General features: G+C 42.0%; 1 protein-coding gene across 1 annotated transcript in view; it reads left to right on the top strand.

Moving 5' to 3' along the window:
- Nucleotides 1-15,778: 15,778 nt before the first annotated feature.
- LOC105456472 (serine/threonine-protein kinase NLK) overlaps nucleotides 15,779-27,152 on the top strand; it is a gene marked incomplete at its 5' end in the record, with an annotated part of 41,930 nt that continues 30,556 nt past the window's right edge. Inside the window, 2 exons of the mRNA XM_011700531.1 lie at nucleotides 15,779-15,908; nucleotides 16,967-17,022. Coding sequence (XP_011698833.1) covers nucleotides 15,779-15,908; nucleotides 16,967-17,022 — 186 coding nt within the window. The remainder of the gene's footprint in view (nucleotides 15,909-16,966; nucleotides 17,023-27,152) is intronic.

Here is a 27,152-nt window from a genome sequence, read left to right as displayed (position 1 = left end):
ACTGTCTCTAGACTAAAGACAGTACACCATCGTAGTTTGCATTTGCAAAATATTTTAGTTACTTATATAAAATATATATTATATATATATTAAATATATACTGAGAAATCTATGAAAAAAAAGTGTCGCAACCGATATGTCCACGACTGTATACACATAATTGATACGCATACTTTTGTGCATGCATAAATACGCGATTTTTGAGTCTCAAAATTATAGATATATTCAGTTAAAAATCATCATTTTTGAGATATAAATGCGAACTTGTAAATGCAAGTTGTCCGTTCGCAGCGACCCTGTTTAAGACGCCCCTCGGTATTTTTTCGATAAATTTCAACGAAAAATCGCGAAATATCGTTTCACCGTCACGCGACACCCGATATACGGATCCCGGATAAATCGATGCTGATTTATGGATGCGTCGCTGTCCGATGTCACTGCAGCCTCGTAATAGGATTGTTCTATCAAATCAGCCGAATCGCGGGCCGAAATGCATCACCTATTAAACGGTAATTTCGCGGCCGGTGGTGCGATTTCGCGGTGTAAGGTGCGCGATCAGAGAAATTCTAAATGTGACGCAGCGAAATCGATCGGAGAGAACGCTCGGTGAAATGGCTATTGTCAGAAAAGATTTTTTTTTTCATCGATGAAAAGAACAACGCGGGCGAACGAAATTACGATTCTCCTTATTGTTGCTCAACTGCTAAGATCGTCCATCGTCGAACAATGTCGCTCGCGCGGTCGGCCGGTCGTCGGATGTCGGATCTCGACAAAAAAAAAACACGTGGACGAAAAAATCGAACTATCATTATCTCCTCAATAAGACTTCGACGCGAGAAAGGGACGGCGGGATGATTCGCGCAGGTGTGCGCACGTCGGATGGCTTGCCGGATAGTCCGCCGTGAGTTTGGAGTGCTCGGGTGTTAAATAATCCCGCGCGCGCGCGTCGCCGGTTTCTCCTTCATCGCGCGTTCCGCCTCGAGCGATTCGCGGCAGCCTCCTCCCGAGGCGACCTGGACCAGCCGCGGCCGATACCCGTCCCGGGGTACCAGATCTGGCATCGGCCTGGACGCGAGTGTGAGAGACGGAAGACGGAGAGCGAGCGAGCAAGAGAGAGAGAGAGAGAGAGTGCACGAAGGTCTCCCGGTGAGATTGATATCTTACACGATGTGAGCTCGACAAGAAGAGGCTCTCGACATTTAAAATCTCGATCAGATACTTTCGGAGATCGAAGTCTCTCTTTCTCGGTGTATGATGGAGCTGGAGAGTCAGAAAGTCTCCGTTCCCAAAACGGATCGTTTACAAGCTCGCGAGTTGTCTCTATTCGATTCCATTTAATTAACTCGATGGGACGAAGGAGATATTGGCTTAATCAGATAATTAACGCATCAACGTCAGCTTTGACCACGCTAAGATGTACACTCGGTTTATTATTAATACACTAATTTTTCAAGTCGATCCATCATATCTTGCGGATCGTTGTACGTCACGTTAATAATTCCCAGGTAAAACGCAGAAATGGTCTCTCGAATAATCATCATCCATATATATTGATCTCCTTGAACATTCCGAAGTTACTTCAAGCTACTGCAGTCGCTACTCCGAGTTGGGAATTCTCGATCCTTCAGTGGAGTTCAAAGGAAAAGACGACCAATCAGCCGATCCAATCCGTTTGATCGGATCCGGCTTGTCGCGAGAGCCGGCCAATTGTTTTGCGAATTAATTTCGGGACTCGACGCTGATGATGGAACCGCACAGGACTGAGTTCCCTGTATCGCGAAATAAGCTACCGGATCGTTTCAGATTCGATCGATGCGCGTAATAGGATGAGTCGAAGCGCGTTTATCGTGTATCTTGCGCGCAATACGTTGATGCGCGACAATTTTTTGAATTTTTACTGGCGTGATTTTTTTGGGGGAGGAAATTGCCTCGTTTGTGTCCCGGCGTGACTAAATATCCAATCGATTTGTTAATAATTCGATTTACCGCGAATAATGGAAGCCGGCTATTACCGAACTAATTTATCGCGGAAGCTTTTAATAATGTAGTCAGAGAAGTTTAATAAGCACTGCATTTCAACAAAACGAAATTTCGAGGCACGTTCGTGGATTTATTTTTAGAAGCTCTCCCAAGTTGAGTTAATTAAGGAAGCTACTACGAACGCAAGTCGCTTAAATACTTTCCAGTTTACTTTTCATTAAATTAATAAAAATGTACAAAAAGTGATCCTCTTTAATAATCCATTTATTTTAGAATTGCCATGTTTTATATTTTGCCAACTGGCAAAATATAAAAAAAAAGAATTATATACAGGGTGTCCCGTAATTCGCGAATCAAAATATCATAGTACGAAAGTTTTTGAAAAATTAAGTAAAAAAGTTATTTGTAAATTTTTAATTTAAGCAGTATAGTTTTTAAGATATAACAGTTTAAATTTAGCCAATTATAGATTACGATTAAACGGAACCATGTCCGTGAGCACATCGATAGTGTTAGTGGTCGCGCACTTCACGCGAGTTCACTAATCTATAATTTGCTAAATTTAAATTCTTATATATCTCAAAAACTACAGCTTAAAATAAAAATTTACAAATAACTTTTTCCCTTAATTTTTTGAAGACTTTCTTGCTACACGGAAAGAACAATTTTGCTGATCCAGATCTGAAAATAATTTTTGTTCAATAATCAAAATAATTTTGTCCGAAAGTCAAAGTGTTTGCTTATAGAATATCAAAACGTTTTATAGCAATGCTTATCAGTTTTAACATTCCAACAAATTATTTTGATGATTCAACAAAAATTATTTTCAGATCTGTTTTTAGTAAAATTTTCAGACCTTTCAACAAAATCGTTCTTTCCGTGTATGATATTTTGATTCGCGAATTTTGGGACACCCTGTATATATATATGTACATATACATATATATGTTTCTTACTTTATCTTATATTTATTGGTACAAGCTCATGAATGCATATTTTTCTTGCGCTACGTGCCGAGTGACACATTCCTTCCGCAAGGCAATGCTTACTTCACTTCGCTCTGTCGACTCATTGCAAAATTACAGTTATTTAGTTTTAGCAAAACTTTCCCAATCATCGCATCCATTTTTTCCGATCGCAATCACCGTACGATTTGAAAAGTCGCTGATGAGCTCGCGGAGATAATAATTTCGACGCGGAGAAGCGACAAATTTCTTTCGTTACGACTTACAATTAGAATTAATAAGTAGTCGCAGAGCTTGCAGATCGGCGCTCGCCGCTCGTTTATACGTGCCGTTGACCCCGACACGTGGGGCTCCCACGATTCTGACGTCTCCTCCTCGCGCGGGCGCCCCAAGAGAGGCCTCCATTAGCAAAGGTTATCGGGTCGACCTCGAATCCTATCGATTGCGCCTCGCTGTGAAATGTACAACGCGCGCCGCGGCGGCGGCCGCGGCGGTGCTCGCGCGCGAGCGCACTACTTTCTGGTCTCTCTTTTCTTAACTTGCCGAAAGAAGGAAGCGCCCTTCCCTTGCCCTCCCTTCCCCTGCCCCTGTCTGTCCGTTTTGGGAATTCTATTTCGGGAACAATAGACGGCCTGGCGTATATAGCTGGAAACAAGCTTAGGGTTCAAAAGGTTGATCCTTAACCCGGGGCGCATAACGTCGCGGCTGCATACAATGGAAATAGAACGTTATCACTTCCTATCGCGATCGTGCGTCGATAACGACCTGTTGGGCGTGGATGTGATTTTTTTTTTTACACTCGGCATGCGCGCCGAGAGTCGATGCGTGGCTGCTTGGACAGATTGACGGTCGAATTATCTTTATTTCTTTTGGACTGATTCCGATCGATATTAGTACCGCTTGAAACTGACTCCTTCGACGCGTAACGAAACGTAACGATGGAAATGCACGAGGGAAATGAAGTGCACACAAACGAGTATATACGCGCGTATAATGTCGCGAAATATTCATCGCGAGGGGGCAGAAGTTAAGCAGCGCGCCATGGCAGAAAAAGTCCGCGACAAACATTTACTTTGCGTAAATGTTTGCCGATATGCACATCCGATTAAATTTACCGATTAAATTTACCGGGGATTTGCGCGACGACGTGGCGCGTCTCGCTGCAGGAGAGATTAAATCGTCTTCAATTTTTTTTTAGTAGCAACAACGTCAGGCAAATAGTAATGCCGTATATTTAACAACAACGTGGCGTGTGCGTGGTGGTTTAGGAGAGGGGGGGGGCGAGGGGAAACGAAGCGTATAGAGATCAGTTATCTCTGCAGCGGAGGGCTGCTATCCGGTTTCGTAAGGGCGCCGAGCGAAGCATGCAGGCGAATCATCTAGATATACCGGGCGTTCCATCCGGTTTCGCTCCACGGATCTTCTCCTCGTCCTCCTCCTCCTCCTTCTTCTCTTCTCTCTTTCTCTATCTCTCTCTCTCTCTCTCTCTCTCTCTCTCTGCCTGTTCCTCTCCGTCTTTCTTTCTCTTTTTCTCTCTGCCTTCGCGCCCCGTCGTTTTCCTCGGCGAGCTGCTGCGGAATGGAGACGAGCGTGTTCCCGTAGCCGCAGTTTTCTTGCCGGGGATCCTGGGTCACGTTTCGCCGCGGTTCGTCGAACCTCCCTTTCCTCCCCCCCTTCTTTCTCTGTCTTTCTCTCTCTCTTTTTCTCTTAAGGATATCAATTGATCCACCACCGGAAGCCGAGTATGGAAAACCGAAACGGAAACGAGCCTTGAAACCCCGAAAATTACTTCGCACAAATTTTGGGAATGATTCAGGATACCTCGAAGAACTGACTGACTTTAAATCCTTTAATTAAATCATTCTAATTGAACTGACTTTAAATCTTTTAAATCATTCTAATTGAACAAATTTTAGAGGTACGAATTTCTTTGAATGAAAATTTGTCATAAATATTATAGCTACTGATAATAAATAATTAAGAGAAGAATTTCTTAGTGAGAAATGGGACTGTAAAATTGAAAATTTAATAATACTTTTCAAACACAAAATACAAAAGGATAAATAATATTAATAAAAGTATAAAATAATAAAATCAATAAAAGAATATGTAGCAGATTTGGAAAATATTTAGAAACTATAATTAATAAAACTCTTTTTAACTATAAGAAAATAAAAAATAATATTAATAGAAATATGTAAAGTAAAATGAGTAAAGTAAAAAAATTATTGAAAATATTTTAAAATCTTTAATAATAATTAAAATTAGGAATATTGTATATAATTTGTGAATTTATGTAAATCAATAATTAAATAAAAAATAAATTTCGAACAAGAAACAGTGATGCTCCAAAAAATTTCAATATCACGGCGCGAAACAAGTTTCACTTAAATTTTCAATTAATATGATAGCTAGGAAAGTTCTGACTTTCCGTCAAATGAATTAAAAGCATTAATAAGAAAGTATTAACCATGTCGATGTGCAACACCGAGCATTTTTTCACTCACGTAGTTTCCGCAGACGATCCAAAGCACACGCGCGACATATTACATTGAGGAACTCTGGGCGAACTGACTAACTTCGAGTCGGGACCTATCACGGAATAATTACGCAAACGTTCTCTCTGTCCCGCGCGAAGTCCCACGATACGTCGTTTCGCAGTTTCCGTCCGAAGCCGCGGTTTCTCCTTGTTAAATTCAAACTAGTTGGACGGAACTTCCGTCCGCGCGTTCGAGCTCGCGAGCGTAAATACATCCCGGTGCTTGTGCTAATTCGAAGGATCAATCCTGCGAAACTGGCGGGAAACAAAGAATTTTTGTGTCTCTTGAGACTTCACGTTTTTGAGAAAAAAAGTATCCCCCATCCAATCAACCTGCACAATTGCAGTTGCAAACATTGCATATTTGCAACTGCAATTTACAATTAAATTCAAAGCAAAAAGATTTCGAAATTTATTTAAAAATTGTAATTCGAACTGTAGGAAGAAAAAATTACGAATATTTTTTCAACGCTACAATCGAAATTACGAATGAAATGCAATCTGATTTAAATTGTAGTTCGAACATTAATTTATTTTATAACTAATATTATATAACTAAACTAATGACTTGATAAATTCCGAGGTAAATTTAAATAAAAAAATAGATGAGATAGATCGAAAAGTTTTCGGTAAATGAATAATAAAAAGCCGAAGGCTACTTTTCTCCGCGAGATATTTACTCAAAAGCGATTGCGCGCGAGAGAGGAATTCGAAGCTCCAGCGCGGAAAAATCCCGGGAAAGGCGAAAGAAAATCCCTCATAAACACATATAGTGCTTTGGCTCTTCTCGACGTCACGAGAAATGCCAGCTCGCCGGTGGTATTTCCCTCGCTTGTAAGCTCGCCGCGACGAAGGGAGGGAAATATCGTCGGGAGTGAAGCCAGAGAAAGCCGCGTTTCGCTTTGGTGCAAAGAACCGTCACGGCGAATGGAGTTTCGCGCGGCAAGTGCTTTCGAGCTTTTGCCGGCGGCGATCGAAACAAGAGAAAGCCGCGTATTCGACGGACTTACGGCGGTGTCTGGTGTTGAACGAATATGAAAATCGTGACCGCGCGGACGGTTTGCGTTTCCGAAAATCAGAACCTTCGGGGATTTTCTCTATTTATCTTCGTTACGCATTTGCGATTCAAATTTGTGACGATTGACAGGTGTAGGGTAAACTAGGGTATTATGGCCATACGGAAAAGATGACCACAGCCTGTAATTTCTCTAATAATTGCGAAATAGTGCATTTTTTAAATCATTCCCAAAGATAATCAATATTTACAGTAGTTTATATGCGTACATTGTCCAAAATAACAATAATGTAAATATCATATAATATTTTTACTTTCAGCTGTCAGCAAACATTTACATGTGTTTACTAAAAGCTGCTATAACATCGAATAAATTACAGTCAAGCTGCCGTAATCAACGTACACACACAATAAAAGGTTCATAAATTGTAATGTGACCTATTATTTGTATTTTTATTTTTATTTATTTATAAATATTATGGTCATCTTTCTCTTACAGTTCGGATAAGACGGTCCGCTTTTTTCATGTTAAATTGGCCAACAAGCTGTGTTTCGAAACATCACCCGAGTCTCCATCCGAATCATTTTACCCTTTTATCCTTGTTATTCACTGAATGTTAAACAAAGATAACACGATAGAGGGCACTCAGTGCAAACGCAAACGCAGCATCGTTAAGATAAATGTCACTTTGAGACAGCTTGCTATAAATTGACTTTACAATTGTGGATAATGTGCAACAAAAGAAAGTATTAAGATTTTTCACTTTGATTTTATTATAGGGGTAATCGTGACAGTCGAACGTATAAATTAACAGCAAGCTCGAAGATGTAAATTAAACCTGTCAAACTTGAGTGAATTAAATGTAGGCGAAATCAGATGTAAAAGAATGAAATACTTAAAACACTTAAGATACAAATTCAACAAGTCCAAGTCTACTCCTTGTCTGTTCAATTAATCTTCAGTTAATTACACCATTTGATTTATCGCTTTAATCCGATTGTACCGCTTCACTAATAATCTTCAACTTTAATCTTCTCTCCGATACTCTCTAAAAGTGAATCAGTGGAATCATCATTGATTGTCAGTGTATATCATTTTCCAGTGACATACTTAGAACTGTGATAAACAGTGACTATTTCAACTGAATTTCACTGAAAGACAGTGAATTTCATTGTCAAACAGTCAAATTCACAGTCTTTCAGTAATATTTACTGTTTCAACCAGTGTATTATCACTGAAGCGACATTGAAATAGTCACTATTTATCACAGTTCTAAGTATGCCACTGGAAAATAATATACACTGATAATTACTGATGATTTCACTGATTCACTTTTAGAGAGTAGGTACACTTTTTCACGACTTTTCAATTGAGCGCGCGTACACGCGTGCATTCATAATGAATGGCGCGACGTATCAATCGCAAGCATCACTGCGCGCCGATTTACACAAGGCACAATCAGCCTTGTCGCGGGCGCGCGAGGGGATCAATGAACGATAAATTTCGTCGTATACGACCCCGGCGATTGGCGCGTCGATCACGCGTCACAGCGCCCTATCGTGTTAATCCGCGCGCGACAGCTTCATGGTTGCAGCATCCGCGGTCGATCTTTGCGACCTATCTCAATAATCTCCGCGAAGAGCCGGAAGTGCGATATTATTGAACGCTCGCTCCGCGCTCTCGGGGCCTCTCGGTCGTTACTCTGGTTACACGCTCGCCGCGGGTCACTTGCGGGACGCAGGTGAGTACACACGCTGAGCGAGCGAACGAATGAACGAACGAACGAACGAACGAACGAACGAACGAACGAGCGGGCGCAGGTGCAGCTGCAGGTGAGCCTGTGCCGACAGCAGCTGTCGGCTTCGGGCGCGCAAGAGTCGCGGAGAGACGGCAATCGCCGTCCTTTTTGCCGGCCCTAATGGCGTTTTTCCTACGACCGACGCCAATCCACGAGCGATACGAACTTGGCGATACGATACCAGTCGCGTGCAGCTTTTGTCATCCTCCGCTAATTCGTAACTCTTCTAGAAAAAATGGAAAGAATTGTAATTTCTGTAGGAATTTTTCATTACTTCACGACATTCCTTTATGTTTTCTCACATAATGTTAATAATCATTGTCTCTAAAATTCGTTCTACATACCGGTTTTTTAAATAGTGATACTTATACAATTAGTAATTTTGCAGTAGGTAATTCGTATTTAATAATTTCAAAATAAATCTCAGTTTTAATATTACTTGTACTTTATCGAAATCTTTATTTAATCAAACCTTTAATCCGCGCAATATCTTTATAAATAAATTTCAGTTTTAATATTATTTGTAAATCTCATCTTTAATATTATTAATAATTAAACTTATACTTATCAAAATTTTGATTTAATCTAGCCTTTAATCTTTATTCGCAATACCTTTATCGCGTTTTCAGTCAGCTACTCAAGACTGTTTATTATACATATTTATGCTCGAATCTATATTTTTATATTTATTCTTTAGATTTTGGGAAAGATCTAGAGATTGCGTGGGGCATGTTCTCGTTACTCCTACAGACAGCAATTGGTATGCGTGTGAGAAATCGATAACCATCTCCCTTTTTTTTAGCTCGCCTTTTGCTTGTCGCGTGCACAACATGACTTACAATTAGAGAGGAGGCTTCTCCCTCTCTTTCCTATTCTTAAAATAATAACATTCGGCAGGTTGAGAGCGTAATGAGCGAGACGCGCGCGAACATTTTCAAGCCGGTATAACGTTCGAAAGTGCGGATGAAGTGCAGCAGCGGCGTCGAAACGCAACGCGCGCTTTTTATCAACCCTTTCCACGAAGCCACCGCTCTTCTTGCCGTTCGAGGTTTTACACGGAGATTATCGCGCTTCGACATCTCTCGTCCTCGAAGAACTTGAGATGAGAGGCCGACGAAAGATTTTAGGAATTGCAGAATTAGAATTTAATTTTTTTGCGCACCAACAAAAACTGGATCGATTCGCGGACAAGCGACAACTTCGCAGTGTCATCGTCACTTAAAATTAATTTTCTCGCGCTCCTCCTTCTGAAGTGCGCGACGCGCGAGGGACGAGAAAGAAAGAGAAGGAGACGGTCGTCGTCTCCCTCCCCCCTTCTCCATAAATAACCTGTTATTGCCCGAACCCTTTAATTTTCTCTCGTGTCGTTTTTACTTTCAAGCGACGGGAAACGCATTTACATCGCGCCAATTTTCCCTCGAAGCGCCGCGGCCGCTTTGTCGTGGGATGCACGTGTTTTGCAATGTTGCAGCGCGGCGCGGCGCGCGTTGCACGCGAGCTTTCCTCAGGAAATGTCGTAATTATGCGGCATTCGGTCGGCGGCCACCTCGCAAATTGCAGCTACGCGCCCAACCGTCTTTTCAGCGCACAGTCGCGCGCGATGCGCCCGGTTTCGAGTGTTTCGACTGCGCCGACGACGACGATGGGCGGCTTCCCCGAATCTGCGAAGTCGCGCGCGAGTGCAGAGACCGCAATTTTTGTTTCCTTTTTCTTTTCGTTTTGTCGAGAACGAGTACGATCCGCGCCAGGTGCTAGATCGACAGACGGAAAGTCCCTCTCTCGCCGTGCCGTAAAGGGTGTTCCAGAATCGATGAAGAGCGGATGTAGTACATACGTACGTTACTCCTTTGGGAGCTCAAAGGCCGAATTTTTTTTTTCGTGGCGAAAGTATCACGCTAATAGCTCTTGAGTTTCGAGACATACAAAACAAAAGGTTCTTTTTTCCGCGAAGCGCACGAGGAGAACATATAGACGGCATAGCTCGTCGCCGTTCAATCGCAGCGGGCCGTCTGTTCTCCCTCGTCGAGTTTCAAAACTCGAGGCTTATAGTCGTTGAGATAATTTTAGATTATTGAGTTTCTTACATTTATTAGTTACTTACAGATCGACTTATCCTAAACATATGCTGAACATATACAGCTGATAAGAGAACAAGTAACTTTGTTATCTGTAAAACTGTAGATCTCCGAGAGACACCGAGATTCGCTTCCTTTCCGGAGAAACACCCTGTACATACAAAAGCGGTACATCGACCGTCTGCCTCCCGAGGTGTAGCATCACGTCCGCCACGTGGCCGGGGGATCGTGTTCGGGGCCCAGTTTTTTCGTGGGCCCCCCTGCGGAACATCTGCCGCCTTTTAAAATACGGAATACGCCAGAAGTCGCACACTTTCTCTCCACACCGCGAATCCTTTGTCGAATTTCAAGCGAAATCCCCGATCGGAAAGTTTGCGGTTATATTTTTATAACAATAAATTACGAAAACGGATCATATAAAAACTTGTCTTATTCATTATTTAATCAATAAAAGGTTTTGGATGAATGTTCAAATATTATTTGTGCAATCAATAAAGTAAGAAAAAAATAGCGTATATATGGGAAAACAGAGGGAATACTTTGTACCTAAAATAAAGGAAAATTATGTACAAACATGGAAGTTATAGAAGAAGAAAAAATATAGAATAAAAATAAGAATTGCTAAATGTAGGTATCGGATACAGCAGAGTAGAATAGAGAATGAAATAAAGAATAAACTATACAAATGTAGAATACCATGAATATAAAATATAATGTTATTTTCGCCACTTACAAGATATGTACATAATATGTTTGGAAATATATTAGAATATTTCTAAAAACATTTTTGAATATTTCAACATGTATATCTTGTAATCTGATTTTTAAATTAACCATTCATAACAACTGATATTTATAATACACTCGTCGCGCAAGGAAACCTAGTACGAAAAAAACATTGACGTTTTACGAATGATTACATCATTCGTATTTATAATCACGTTAATAATGCCGTTTAAAGCATCCGACGCGATGAAATCCATCGTGGAATGAAATATTCAGACTCGGGATGATTCTCTCTTCTCTCTCTCTTTCTCCTTCCCCTCTTCCTTTTTCCCTCTTTCCTCTTTCCTGGCAAATTAATTTATTTGATCGCTCGCGGAACTGCGAATCTATTTTCCATCTGCTCGGCGAGGGGGATCGCGGCCGATAAAAAAAATAAAACAAAATAAAATCGATCCGATATCGAGACCAATATCCTAGCTGTTGCGAGTAACATTGTTTTGGGCTTTTGTATATACGCTTTCCCGAATGCATTCGATCCTGTGACGACGAGAAATAACGTTATAACACTCGGGAAAGCTTTCGCGGGGTACCTCCAAACTGGCGCGTAAAGCTGAAAGGCTCTCGGTTTTACTTTCCTCTTGCAGCGTTTCTTACGACAGGCACGTACGATAAGCGACGTAACACGAAGAGCGGTGCACGACTTTATGACAAAGGCTACATTATCGCGCTCGCGATAACGATTGCGGAAAGATCCGCGGGCGATCGTTCGCTATTTGTTTCCGACGGACAAAAAGACCGCCGGTTACAATGACACTTTTTTAAAGTGTCCCCTCCCCATCGTCACGGCGGAGCAGGTGAATCACTCGGCGAGATTTCGTTCGGCGACCTCGCCGCGCGCACAAAGCGCCTTCTCGAAATAAACGAAGAAATCCGTCGGCGAGGTGACGAGACACACGAAAACGAGGCACCTCTCCCCCCCCCCCGCCGATCAGATCACGACGACGGCCGTTAACTTCGTTATCGGTCGCTAAACCGATGAACGACGTCTCGAGAAGGCTCATGACATATTTATGAAATCTTCTCCCGCAAGATTCTACGAGAGCGAAGAAAATCCAGATATATCCTGTGATAACATATATGATGTTCCTTGAGCGAATCTCGCTGTGAATCTAAGAGATACGTTCTCCACAATCTAATATTAATCTTCATTTAAGGAGATTTCAATTCTCCCGGTTAGTTAATCGTTTTTTTTATTCTTGAAGTATATCTTCTTTTCGGAACGATCCTCGACAGAGGCAGAATGCTGCACAATTCGCAATTCCGATTTCGACGGTCGGTTGGCTTTTATTTCTCGAAAAGGAGCTTAGGTACGCATTTTGATCGTTGCCTTCATCTTTCTTATTCACTTTCACTTGCTTAATCCATGAATTGTATGTTAAAACTGTCTCAGTATGAGGGAAATATTTTTTTCATATTTTAAACAGAAGAAAACAATAATTTATTTCATTACTTTCTCTCGACAAAAAGCGAATTTTTCTCAATCTATTTTTATTTAAAATCGTAGCTCTTACTTGCACTAAAGAATTACAAAGCGGATCAAATAAATCATTGTTTTCTCTCTATTTAAAATGCGAAAAAAAAAGATTTCCCGAGTATTGAGAATATTGACTAGGTATAATCTTCGGATTTTTAGCAAAAAAAATCGAGTAAGAGAAAAGGTGAGCCCAACGATTCCTGCGCGCTCCCCTAAATCCCCTAAAGTGCACAGACTCCTTTTGTGGCGCTACTATACCTGCGACACATTGCGCCCGAGACTTCGTCTCTAACGGCACGTTTATTTTTTACTTAAAAATGGACATGCTCTCCGTTCCGGCAGTATCCCGCCCCGCCCCCTCTCTTCCTCCAGCTTCCGGTGCCACCGCGAGCGCGTGTGTGCCGTAATATATACGTGCGCGCACAGAAGCGGTCCCCCGGTCCCGCGTCGTCGAGATTCCGAATGAATAAACATTGTTTAAACCGCGACAGTGGGTCTCCGGGGACGCGTTGTGCCTCTCCCTCCCCGCCTCCCCTCCTCTTTCACCACCCCGTACGTGCATCATTTCACGGTCGTTCCGCTCCGAAATTCGTGACTTCACTTCCGCCTACTACGCGCACGGCGGCACCGCCGCGCCGCGCGGCGGGTGCGTTGACCCTTTTCGAAGGTCGTCGTACCTTTCTACGTTCGTGACTCGCTCGGCTTCGTGGATCGACCTTAATCTCTCGCCGGTTCGCGACGGCTCGTTCACCTCTTTTTTCTCTCCCCCCCCCCTTTCCCCCTCCTTCTCCCTTGCCACCCCTTTCCTCCTTCGATCCGGCTATTTGAAGAAGCTCGATGATGTAATTAACGTCCTCGTACGCTAATTTTCGCAGGTGAATCGAATCGAAAATAATTTCCCTCGCGTCGGAAAGTCTTTTTCGGCAAACTCGCGCCGTTAATGACCAGTAGGTACTGGAACTTTTATTGGTGAAGATTTTAATCTTGTCATTCGTGTACGTATGGCTTGAAAATATTAGTTACTTTACTTTTATCTTTTTTTTTTCGTAGAGCGAAATTCGATCCTCCACTCGTGGAACGTTTTTTTCTTGATTAATACCAAAATCGGAAATCTGCCAGAGTATCATCAAGTAATTAGAATTTAATTAATTAATTTATGTATATTTAATACAGGCAATAACGCGTTCAATATTTTGAAATATTATTTATATGAGTTTTCGGAGTTGCACGCTTTATAAATATTATTAATTATAGTAAATAAATTAAATCGAAATGCAAGGACATTATTAATGACAACAATAATTATAATCGATCTCGCTCACTCTTTATCTTCTTTTTTTTTCATTATTATTATTATTATTATTATTATTATGAGGTACACGGTACTTTGTTCTTTGCACGCTTTGTACCAACTTTTTTATGCTCTCGTGAGAGATTTTCTCAAAACAAATAAATTCATGTCTGTTCATCTAATACACTGCATTTTCTTCATTAAATCAAAACTTCGCCAAAAGGAACTGTAGCGATTTTTTGCTCCTTCGATCTGCGAAATCGTAGCGATGGCACAACGAACAGATCTGACCGGTTGGACGTACATATGTGAGTGGGACTTGAAGAGACGACACTTGAGATAATGGGCCCGTTTTGGCCGCTTCATCGACAGCCTCGTTTATTTTGTCGAGTCCCGGTCCATAAATGTGTCGCGCAAATCTACACGAGAGCGAGCCAGCCGTCTCGTGCGAACGAATCGATTTAGCGTACCATAACGAAGTTAACGACTTCGACCTGATTAGTACGAGAGATTTGTCATTCCCCGTCTACCTTATATAAAACCTTATATAAAACCGGTATAAAGCGTGAATGCCGTTCGAAGCAGCGCCGCTCAATAACCGCCAGTAATAATATATGACAATCAATTAATGATAACAGTACTATAATAATAAATCATAAAAAGTTAACGGTGATTACTGCATATAATGGTATAAATCACGGGATTGCCGATTGCTCTAATTTAGTGGAATTCCTGTTCCTTCATTTGCGCTCTACCTCGTCGAACTTTGATTGTATATTACGTAATTGTTTATTACAGTTGTTGTTCATAAAAATTATTTATAAAAATAAATATTTTCACTTATATCTAGAAATATCAGGCATTTATCTGATGTGTCGTATATCTATTTTTCAATACCTAGGGGAGTGTGATCATCCGCAGATCGCAAAATCGTTTTCACCCGCGCGTCCTCCTTCTCTTCAAAAACGGGGAATTACTTTATCTGTCTGGGCAGATGATATGGCACACGGACCGAAAATGGGATTTTGGCAGCGTCGGATTTCTCTCTCTCTCTCTCTCTCTCTTTCTCTCCCTCTCCCTCCCCCCTGCTTCTCCCTTCGATTCTCGTGAATCGGAATCGTCGGTTTTGCGGTAACGACAACACTCGACAATGAAATCGAACCCGTAGCCGTAAACGGACTAATTGCTGGGATAATAATTATTCTCGGAACTGGCCTAAAGGGCTGGGGGAGATCATGGGAAGGAAGGGGCGGGAAAGGAGAGGGGGAGTAATAGATCGTCGTTCGCTGTATTTCCGGGAGGTTATCATCGACGCGAGTTCCCGGATATTATTATAGCTGATTATTTGCCAATATTCCCCGAATCCTATTATTCCTCGAATGATATTTGAATGTAAGATGCTTTTAACGTAAACTTGAACTTCAGTCTTTCTCTTCTTGCTTTATGTTTTGCGAGTCTTTATGAGCTTTAAGATATTTTATTACACATTAGAAATGAAGTAATCTACTATTATTAATGTGTATGCATATATAAACAGCAGAAAGATAAAGGAGGGGAAATAAAAGTCATAAAATGACGCAAGTATATGACGAAGCGAAAGGAAAGGAGAGTGATTTATTGTCCAAAATAACTACATACCTACTCGTTAGTTATAACGAGACCGTATGATGGCTATCCAATCATTTTTCTCTCGTACAAATATTGTAATAACATTAGTAAACATAATAACCGTAAACGCAGAGACACATTTTTTTCTTGTCAAAATATAACTTTGGTAGTTATACCATTGATCGTCAACAAAGTGTTGAGAATGTATTTTTTTTAATTTACCTGTTGTTTCTATGATTTTTCCAGGGCTGTCACGGACCCGAGGGATGGTAGGAGAGTAGCCTTAAAAAAACTGCCGAACGTCTTTCAAAGTCTCGTGAGCAGCAAGCGAGTCTTCAGGGAGCTGAAAATGCTTTGCTTCTTCAAACACGATAACGTGAGTGGTATTATATTTGTCGCGTGTCAAACATATGTGTGATCGATGAACAAACACAGAAAAAGATGGGAGAATTCCGGTAGAAACAGGCATGAAGATAAAAACGTTGTAATTCTGTCGATAATATATGATGCCGACATCGAGTCTCTACACCTAGCTTTCAAAAATTTCTATGATTATTTATGATTATTTATTGCCATAATTGTAACAATTATTATACGATTGCATATAGTATAATAATTGTCTGTGATTTAAAAAAATCGTAAAATTTTTTCTTGTGCATCTCTTCTTTAAAATAAATTTAAAACTGGTTTTTTTTTGACAATAGCAAATCTTTTTAGCATTTATGAGCTTAATACGAGGGGTAAACCGCTGAAGGCGGTGTACAGATTCGAGGCATTGCTAGGCATTGCTGGGCATTTCTTGAGCATTACTGAGCACTATTACGTTTTATTTCTAAACAATTGACAATTGTTTTATGTCAAACACATATTTACAACACGTAATAAAGTGTGAATATTAAATAAATTACGCTAAATAATAAGATTGCGTTTTCAAAATGTTATCCGAGGGACATACGGTCGGTCAAGAAATTGGGCATTACCCCGGGCATTACATAGCCATTGGTACATAATTTTAATTGGTGGTTTACGCCTCGGCTTAATATATTACTTTTTTATAACATTTTATGAAAATCATTTAATAATTACCTGTCGTAAAGTGTGACGACAGAGATTTTGTTTCGCACGTTTCGTTGGAATCAAATAGATATAGCGTTTGGCATGTACTGCTTGGCATTGAATATCCGGGCGAACATTCAAGATGGATCGTGTATAAATTGCACGGTGGGCGCCTCGGAAATTTCCGCGTTTTATTTCCCCGAGGACGAGGCCGCGTTGTCCTCCCCCTCGCAGTCTTCTGCCTGCCGGAGCCCACTTTTTGCGCGGAAAAAAAGAGGGATCAATCGCACGTGCTCTCTCTCCCTCTCTCTCTCTCTCTCTGTCTCTTTCGTCCAGTCAAAGGACGGGGCACTCAATCTCTTCCTGTCTCTTTTGCAGGTCCTTTCCGCGCTGGATATCCTTCAGCCGCCGCATCTGGACTTCTTCCAAGAGATGTATCCTTTTCTAAACGCTCGTACACTTGAAGATACGCGGAAGATAAATCTCAGCATAGAGATTTCCGGACAGGTGAATTCTCCTATCGGCGGTCGAGAGGTATTCTCTTTTTATTTATCCACCCCGGTAGACTTCTCGCGCGCGCGCGGTTCTTTCGAGTCTCTCCCGCATTACAGGATCCCGGGATGGATACGATAATTTTCACCGAGGTAAAGCGAATTTCCGATCTGAATATAATTAATTTGCTCGATTTTAATCTAAAGTTTTTGAATTACCTGTAGTCTCCGGCGGTGTGTGTGCGATTTTTTTCGATGTAGGGCGCTTCGGTGCCGGGTATTTTCCCCACTCTCCGCGGATTTTCCTGGATTGTTCCGCGGAAGAGTGTCGCGCTCCCTCACGCAACGCTCGATCTGTCGGAACGACCGTCTCGGAACGACACGGAAACTTTTAATCGCCGGGCAATTAAAACTCGCGCAGGTCACGAACGAACGATTCACCTCGAATCCGCTTTCCTGCAGACGAAGGGAGAGAGAGAGAGAGAGACGGAACTTCTCCAGCCGATGAATTATTACCTATTCGCAAATTCTTACTTTCCTAATCCGTTATAAGTAAAGGAAGTCTTTCTCTTACTCTTCTCTCGGTACTACCATATATTATACTTTGTACTCTTATCAACGAGATTTTGGAAAAATTAATGAGGAACGAAAGACTCTGTCCCCGTGAAAAAAAAGCGTTTTCCGTTAAAAATACACTATATTGCAATATCAGGAAATTGTTTCGCGAAAGATCATCCTACGAGAAAGACTTCATTCCTCGTGAAAGCAGTAGACATTACGAGATAATTTTCCGGTCGACAGTAAAGCAGGAAGTTATTTCAGTAGCCAGGACACAAAGCTCCTACGGGATTGCTCGTCCCTTTTGCGAGCCGGCATTCAGCGCAGTCGCGCCGATCGATGGGTCTTTAAGCGAACGGGATCTTCCGAGTTAATTTCGATCGGTGCAGCGAGAGCGAGATAAATCAGTTCTCTCACGCGCGTGTTCGCCTTTTCCTTCTGTCCTCTCCCCCTCTTTCTCCTTTCCGACAAAATCCCATTCGTACGTTCTGTCGCGTCTCGGGGGGGGGGGGGGGCAGTGGACTCTTCTTTATCTGTATAAATTATTTGTTATCAGTGACACAGCTGTTTATGTTCCACGATCTTTCTACCATTTCCATATAATTTTTTTCTTTGCTTCTTTCTTTCTCTCTTATTTCTTCTTCTGCTTAAGCTCGTCCTGGCTTTTCACGATTGCAACAAGATTCCACAAGGCATTTCGCCGACGGACGTGCATTTTTTATAGAGACTCGGAATCACTTTGCCTCAGCGAGAGAAAGCGGAGCTAGGTATAAATATAAATGAAATAAATGAAAATAAATTGGTCAGTCGGCTAGTCGCTACAGAGGCGGACGCGCGCGCGCACGCACGCACGCACGCACATACACACGCGTATAATTAAATAAATAGATAAATCCGTAAATAAACACGCGGATAACCAAGGTAATAAATGATACCATAAATCCATCAATAAACGGACAAACGAATGAATGTTTCGTTAATAAACAAACTACGACGGATGTGCGCGGATCGATAAATTTTTCGCGGCGGGCATTAATTGCGCTGACAAATAAATAATCGGGGCGCAAATTGCGCGGTCGCGGAAACCTGTTCCCTCCCACCCCTCCGTCGATGGACCACCGTTGACTTTTTACCTACCCTCCCCGTCGCCCCTCTCTCCGCGTTGTCCCCCGCGATTTAATTTCGCGGTCCCCGCCGGCGGCGGCGGCGGCGGCGGCGGCGGTGGCGATCGATTCTAATTTCGTTCGCATGAAAAATTCAGCGCGGCTCCCCGACACCCGAGTTTGAGGGGGTCGTGAGAGAGGGGCGGAGGAGAGGGGGGCGAATGAGACCGCCTAATTTCTAATTAAGGAGCGACTCCCGATTAGCTTGCGCGGCCACGAACACAGAAATCGCCGGCGACCACATAGCCGTGCCGATGGAACCGCCGAAAAGGGGCGGAGGGGCAGAGGGAGGGGCAGGGGAGACGAAAGGGATGCTGGATTATACCAGTGATGTTGTATCAACCCTCCTGCTAGCTAATATTCCATTTGCATCGCAATTGCGCCATTGCCCTGTCATCAATCTCCCGCGCGTGTGTATATCTCTTTACTTTACATCTCGTATTACTTGACCATTTCCTCACTCACGCATTTCTTTATAACCTGACAATTTAATCCCGATCCTAATCCTATTATCTGAATTGCGTTTTGAGTCTCCCGGGAGGTGGGATCTTCTTGTCAGACGATACCACGCCACCGAATCGCAATGCCCAACCGTATTAAGAGTAAAAACGATGCAAAAAGAGGACTCTCGAGATTACTCGAGTTGAAAATCGACACAATACGTGGGAACGCGACACTTTTTTTTTCTTATAATAGTCGAGCTATATTATAGTATTTGCGGTGCCCTCCGCCACAGGTCTCTGGCTTATTCAGGATGGCGCGCGGGGTTCCAGGTGATGGTTTTTAATTGTTTATCGGGAGGAGGGGAGGGAGGGCGGTTCTCGGTGCATATAGGGATGGGCGGAGGGCGACAGGTTCCGGTTCTGATCGGACGGAGGCGCGCGCGGTTTCCATCCGGGGAACGGACGGTGAACGCCATGAATACGCCATGGCGCGCCCCGGGATGAGTTCGCTCGATGGTAATCACGTGTATTATTAATGCGCAAGCCGCAGCGCGCCATTGATACGTCGATAGCGCGCCATTAGCAGCGGCTGCGGTCGCCGGCTGCACGCCGCCCTCTCCCTCCCCCCCTCCTCCCCCTAGCATGTGTCCTCTCGCGTCGCCGTTTGTCGCAGTGTCCCGTGTAACTGATAACTGCAACTTCCTCGTAACATCATCGCGGAGTACAATCCCATCCCGCAGTGCAATCGCCACCCCTCTAACTCGCGTGTCCCGCTCTTGAATTTCCCGACGCAACAACGGCACGTCTCCTCTCCCCGCGTGCCTGCGACATCGTCGCGATGTAATTTTAATCACCGATAATCATGTGTCGATGACGTCGACCAAATAGAACACAATGTAATCGTATCCGTTTAATACATTATGATAACGTGATGTATTAAATTAATTGACATCAATAATACGCATTGCAGCTGTAAATGCATAATTCACATCAAATTACCACGTCGAAACTGTATATCCAATTGATGTATTATTGCAGCTAATATACGCGCAGTCATTATATCATTAATAAAATATGCTGCCGCGACCGTGAAGTCTCCTTTCTTGCGCAATCGCGAGTACGACGCTGTATACCGTGAATTTTTTCCGATCTGCAGATGCGCGCGAGAGGAAACTTATATGGAAGCATCCGGATCTTCTCGCAATTAATATATAGGTATTCCCCGTACTCCGACGCGAAATAAGTCGCCCGAGGCGATCACGATCGATTTGATTCGCGGCGTAGGCCCACAGGCGGCTGCATCCGTTACATCCGGCTGGGGAGCGACGTGGGTTCTGTTACGCGTTAAGAACGTAATTTTTTTTTTTTCACCATGTACGCATATATAGAGGAGGCGATGCGCGACGCAATATGAACGAGAAGGAAGAAGGCCCGCACGTACGATAGTGAAATTCTTGGATCACCGGCATCCGCCCGTATCGCATCGAGAAAAAACGATACGACGAGTAAAAATTTCAGCCTCTCTCCTCTCTCGCCTCTCCGAGCTCATTGTCGCAAACACGTGCTTGACGAGCGTGCGGGTTATCATTACGACAATTAGATTGTCGGATATATCGGAGACTTTTATCGGCCCGGATATGTCGAGGCTTTTTAAATTTCACCGCAATCACCGGTACTTTTAAAAGAAGGAAAACCATGAACAATTTCGTTTCGCGAAATGGGATGTCCGGAGTGTTTCAAGATCGTCGTGAGATCTATATACGTTGTTGTTTGAAGGAGAAACAAGGAGGATTTCTCTCTCTCTCTCTCTCTCTCTCTCTCTCTCTATAATTAGAGAATCGCGAAATAGTTGACGATGGGGCGCAATTTTTCCTCGCAATCCAACGTCGTCGCGCCGGCGTCGCGCGGGAAAAGCCGAGCTTTTCCTCGGGCTCGAACTCCGTCGGGGCTTTAATTGCACGCGAGACCGGTTACGTCGAGCTCGGAGTTTGACGGTTTGATCTAAGTTCTCGGTGGCCGCAAACTAATTTTGCCTCACCCCTCCTCTTGTGGGCGAAGAGGGAAGGGGAGAGGTGGGAGAGGGCGGCTCTTTGTCTTCCGAGTCAACAAGTCCATGCGGAGGAACTCGCTCTTCCTGAAATACGTGGAGGAAACTCACCCTCATATATCCTCGTAGGATCGTATTTTCGCGCAATTATTAAGGCCGGGCCTTAATAATTAATCGACGCGCATTTCCGATATCGCAATTTCTTGCTTTCGCATTAATCCAGGAAATACAACGCGTTTATTATTTTTTTTTCAAATCCCATTACAGCATCCCGTCCCCTCGGATAGAATAAATTTGCAGTTCTACTATTAACTATCTTTATTATCTCGTTTATTTTTATTTCTACGTTCACCTCTTTCGGAATGTAATAAATTTATTATCTATTCCATGTTCAACGAGAATCGTAAATGTTTAAAACGCAGGATATATCGATATATATATACTTTTCTATTCCGAAGCTAAAACAAAATTTATCATTTCTAACGGCGATGTATAAATTAATGTATACATATGTATAACTGATTTGACAATTTTCATTTTCGATAATTATTGAATCGTTATATATTGAATAATCTCTGTAGTATTAAAAAAAAATTATTTTTGATCCCCTTTTATAAATGGCGATTTATAGTTTCGAAAGGAGCGTCTCCACAAACGATGTTTTTCTTACACAAAAAAGATCTTGCGCGCGATTTAAATACAATTGAATAATAAACTCCCTTTGTCTCTTTCACGATTCTGCAGAATGGGAATGTAGCGAATGTATTCTATGAATTTTTTTTCAACAATTAATATTAGCTGCGCCATTACATACAGCCGCCTACTCTTTTTAATCCATTAACGACACGTCACTTGCGCGAGGCCGTTGTTATGTTAATGTTCCGATATTTTTCACGGTATCCAACCGGTGTTCGATCAATGTTACGTTCACGTCGGAAACGATTGCGCGATTACTCGATTTTAACAGGAAATGAATATCTTTGTATGGTTCTTTGTCAGTGCATCGATAAATATTACCACTTCCACAGATTCAAATCTCTGGTTTAATTAAAAATATCTATATATGTAACTTGGAAGAGAGAAAAGGAGAGATTTTAAGATATATTAAATAATTTTATATTATAAAATTCCCCGTTTTTTCGAGAAATAAATGAATTACTTACAAATAATTTTTCAAACAAAGCAAAAATTTGACGTTTACATTAACAAGATTGTGATTTTTTTTATTATAAGTATTTCTAATATGATTATGTGGAATATCAATAAACATATAACATGAAATAAATAAATAAAAAGAACACAGGGAATATCATATTACAATATTGAATATTTATAATAAAAAATCACGATTTTGTGAACGTAAATATCTAATTTTTGCTTTGAAAAATTATTTTTAATGCATTTATTTCTCGAAGAACAAGGAAATTGACGTAATCGAGGAAATAAGGCGAACGTTATCGTAACGAACAAGAGAGAGAGAGAGAGAGAGAGAGAGAGAGAGAACTAACAGCGAACAAGTGCGGAATTCGTAATTATCGTGAACCGACAATGCGAAATGTGATCGAGTTGATGCCTCGTTCGAGCGCGAGCCTATAATAATTATTTATCATTATTCTCGTTGTTTTTATTTCTTATCTATTTCTACATGCTACTTCAAAATTATCATAAACATATTTTGCTCTCTTTTTACAAGGTTTCTCTCTATCGTCATTTAATTATCTTGAATGGCTTAGATTATGTAGTATATTTTAAGTTGGATTTTTAATATTCTATTTATATCTATAAAATCTTGGCTGGTGTGCTCGATATTTTTCCGGTGAGTCTTTAAGAAGCTTAATGTTTCGAGCACTTGTGCCATTATTGTACGATGTTCTCGAGTTTCCAATGCGCGTCGGCGGTTGCATCACATTGCACACGCCACGACCTCCCACGTTTCGCTCGGTGGAATACGCTCGGCGGGAAATCGTCGAGGAAAATCGGAGGCGAGCGAGCGAGCGAGCGAGCGAACGAGCGTGCGGGCGATCGCGGGTGAGAACGAAAAACGCCTCTCGTCGACCTGAATAGGTTCCGGCGCGGAAAAAGAGTTTCCGGCGGGAACGAGGCCTCAGCCCGCTCCGCTCGCGTCTCGCATTGTCTTTTTACGATAATCACGAATTTCGCACTCATTCGCTGTTAACTCTCTCTCTCTCTCTCTCTCTCGTTCGTATCACGACGGCCGCTTTATTGTGATTGATGATCGACAATTCCCCGTTTCTCGATAGAAATAAATGAATTAACGATGATGTACCGTAAATATAAGGTTCAAGTAAGATCCTCCTTTGGACGTGCCGAACTTTATCGTTGCGTTGCACGTACTGCAAATCAACCGGATGTCTTCGACGCGTTCGCGCTTTATCGACTCGCGATTTCAGTTCTCGATCGGCGATGTCAGCTGTCATCGACGATTATCGCCTTACTCGGGGATCCAGCTTGGTGCGCAATTAACTCGGCGACGGGTTGACGACGTTTCCGTTCCTCGCGGCATCGGAGGGGGATCGGTTTACGCTGTTTATTAACGAATGGATATCCGGTGGAGCGCGCGGAGGCGTCTCTCCCCCCCCCTTCTCTCTGTCTCTCTCTCTCTCTCTCTCTGTCTGTCTCTCTCTTCCCCTTCCCCCCTTCTTCTCTCTTCCTTTCTCCATCTCTTTTCCTTGCCGGAAAAACGCGCGAATCACACGCGCGGCCGCGTGGGCACACGCGCCGCGGGTTCCCACGCCGTTATCCACTTGCGAAAGAGGACTATACTCCGACGTGTTGGAAATTGCATTGGAAGAAAGACAGAGGACCGTTTTTCTGCTCCTCAAAATTTCCATTTACGTAATTTCTGTGTTTCCAATTTACGCGAGTAATACATTTTCGAAAAGAAAATTTAATCTCTCGCGACGAACGTAAATTTTGAGATAATATTTCGCTTAAATATATATCATTTCGTGCGCGCGCATTTTGTAATTTTTATATAAGTCGATCGGTGTATTATAAAAAGATACGGGAAAGATGTATAAGATTTTAAAAAAAAGAGAGCTCACACGATTTGAGCGAAACGTCAGAAGCGCGTACGCGATATACTCAACATTCTTTTTGACGCTTTTCCACCTAACGCGGGATGTGAATAATTTTCTATCTCTCCTTTGACGGTCCCTTTTTACACGAGCATTCCCTTTGAGTATCGATGCGCGGTATTTAGAACGCGCGCTATTAATGAGGGCACTTTGTAACGCGCACGACACGATGTTAAATGATAAAGCCACGCGTGCAAATATTGCGAGCGAAAAAAATTGTACAAATAGAAAACGTCAACTTTTTCTATTAATTACGTATAATTTTGTGCTCATCAATTATTCCAATAATACGATTCGAATTTTGTTGATTCAATTAATTTCCGTGGAGGGAGGAGAGGTGAGACGGAGAAGTTCGAAATTAATGAAAGAATTTTCGGACGCGCGCGCTGTCTCGACGCTGGAAGTTCCGAGAGAGATTTTTCCCCGATTCGCTTCAGACGATTCATTTTTCTTTTTTTTTTTTTAAATAAACGGTTCGCATATAGCCGCTGGTGCGGACGTTTCTTTTTTTTCGTCGTCTCGTCTGGAATATCTCGACGATCGACGAGCGCTTGGGTAAGAGGCCGTCGCGACGCTGTGAAAGCGAGAGAAAGAGAAAGAGAGAAGCAGGACTTTATTGATTATCCGCGCGCGGTCAGACGTTGTGAACGGCGCTTAAGGACGGGCGCCGGGATAGCAGGAGGACGCGACATCGGTGCTTTAGGAATCCTTAAACCTAAGCCAATACGAAATTTATCCAATCTGTCGGAACAGAAGTACATCGCGTATCGAGTCAAAAAGTCCGTCTGTTTTTTCCTCCATATTTTCTTAGAGAAAATAAAGGACAAACCTGAAAATTTTAAAACTTTGTTCCTACGTGTTTTCAAATCAATTTGTCAGTCTGCGCATTATAAAATTTTTTCGCGTGGTATACCAAAATGAGATACCGCGCACTGTTTTCTGACAGTTTGAAACCGATTCGATTGTAATATTGACACAAATCTTTGACCTTGGTTTAAACCTGAAATAATGGGTTTGTAATAACAAAAATAAATGAAAACGCGGATTTAATCTGAATAGTTTTAATAAGAGAATTTAAAAAAAATATGATTGACAAAAGATAAAAAACAAATTATATTTATTTCCCGTGTTGACAAAGGACAAAATTGAATTTTGGAAAAATAAATCAATCTAGAACAGCTACCTGAAATAAAAGACTGTCCTTTACAATAAAGGACGTATACATAATAAAGGTCATCATACCTGGCCTTTGCCATACCTGCTTTTACCGATTTTAAAGAGAAACTCTTTTCCTGTTCGATCTGGAACTTCGTCACGTTGCATCGTTTATAAATGCGTAACGTTCACTTTGTACATTAATTATGGGGTACGCATAAAAAGTAAAAAGTGCGAATAGCGTCACGTATGTATTTGCGATAATTTGACCGGATCTGGAAGTAAGAGAAGTTCGTTTTTAGTTTCATATTTCCAAGATTGATCGCAGCTTCCTTTACCGCGCTCGGCTTCTTCGAGACGTATTGAATATCGCGCTCTGCGGATATCGATCGCGCGCCGAGTTTTTTTCGGTCGGTCCGTAGAGGGTCCTTTGTTCGCGTTTCCTCCAATTTCCCCCTTTTCTTTTCTCCGCTCGACTGTACCTACGTAAAATTTCATCGAATAGCTGTCATTCTGAGTAATCATTAGAATCCGGTTACACACGAACGAGAGAAAGACAGAAAGGGAGAGATAATTAGCTCTCTGAATAATCAGCTAATTAAAAATCGTGTTACCGCCTAACCAAATGAGAAGTTCAACGTTTCCGCGGCGAAGTACACGGTATTCTCTGATCTCTTAATTTTCGTATTCACGCTCTTAATTTGCGATAATTACAAAAGTAACAAAATTTATTTTATCAACTTTAATGGATTGGAAACTTTACCAAGTAATGTTAAGATTAATTTGATATAGAACCAGAAATTCGCAACAGCTGATTTTACAAATTTAGAGATTTTACGAAAGAATTCGATAATCTTATTGAATAGCGAGGGGAACAGCTGTTTTTAATGATGCCTTATTTTTTATAAAAGAGATCATCTACTTTCAAAAGTGATACTAAATGACGCAATTCTTCGGGACACAACTATAAAGCTAAATCGCGATCGATACAATTTTCCTATCATCTTGTTTTAATTTAAATTCTAGTTTGTTTTTTTTTACTTTTTACTTTGATTTCTAGTAGATAGAAGATGAAAAGCGCAACTCTTGAATACCGCGTATGCTCTCATGAAAAACGAGGTCGATCGCGTTTTCCGGACGATTTTTGCTCGGTCAAAAATGGGAAGAAATATAGAGGATCGTTACGTTCGGGGGCGTTTGCGCTTTTTATTGCGCGAAGTATCTCTATTCGATTCCCAGTAGGTATATCGATGTCCTGACGAAATGAGAGTACTGGCGGAGATCCTGCGGCTTCAACGGATGTACCTCTTAATTTAGAGGCCTCGGTGCGCAACGTCGCGAGGGATTTATCGTCGACGTGTCCTTTTCTCCGAATTTTAGATGTCTCGGCGCGGAAATCGACGCCCGCAGCTTCGAAAATCCTGGGAGCACACGAAAATGGCGATTGAATGGGACGTCGCGAAACAGTTTATCTCGTTGCGTTTTGCTGCACGCGCTAAATATATACACCGCGACTCGCGAAATTTATACTCGGATGTGTCCGCGTCGTGGTTCCTCTGGACGACGATTCATTGCAAAAGCATTTAAATGTACGAGTATGCAAAATCGG

Source organism: Wasmannia auropunctata, unplaced genomic scaffold (genome assembly GCF_000956235.1).
Source record: "Wasmannia auropunctata unplaced genomic scaffold, wasmannia.A_1.0 LD335661.1, whole genome shotgun sequence".
NCBI classification, from domain to species: Eukaryota; Metazoa; Arthropoda; class Insecta; order Hymenoptera; family Formicidae; genus Wasmannia; species Wasmannia auropunctata.
Note: the sequence above shows the minus strand (reverse complement) of the source record. Positions and strands in the feature narration are given on the sequence as shown.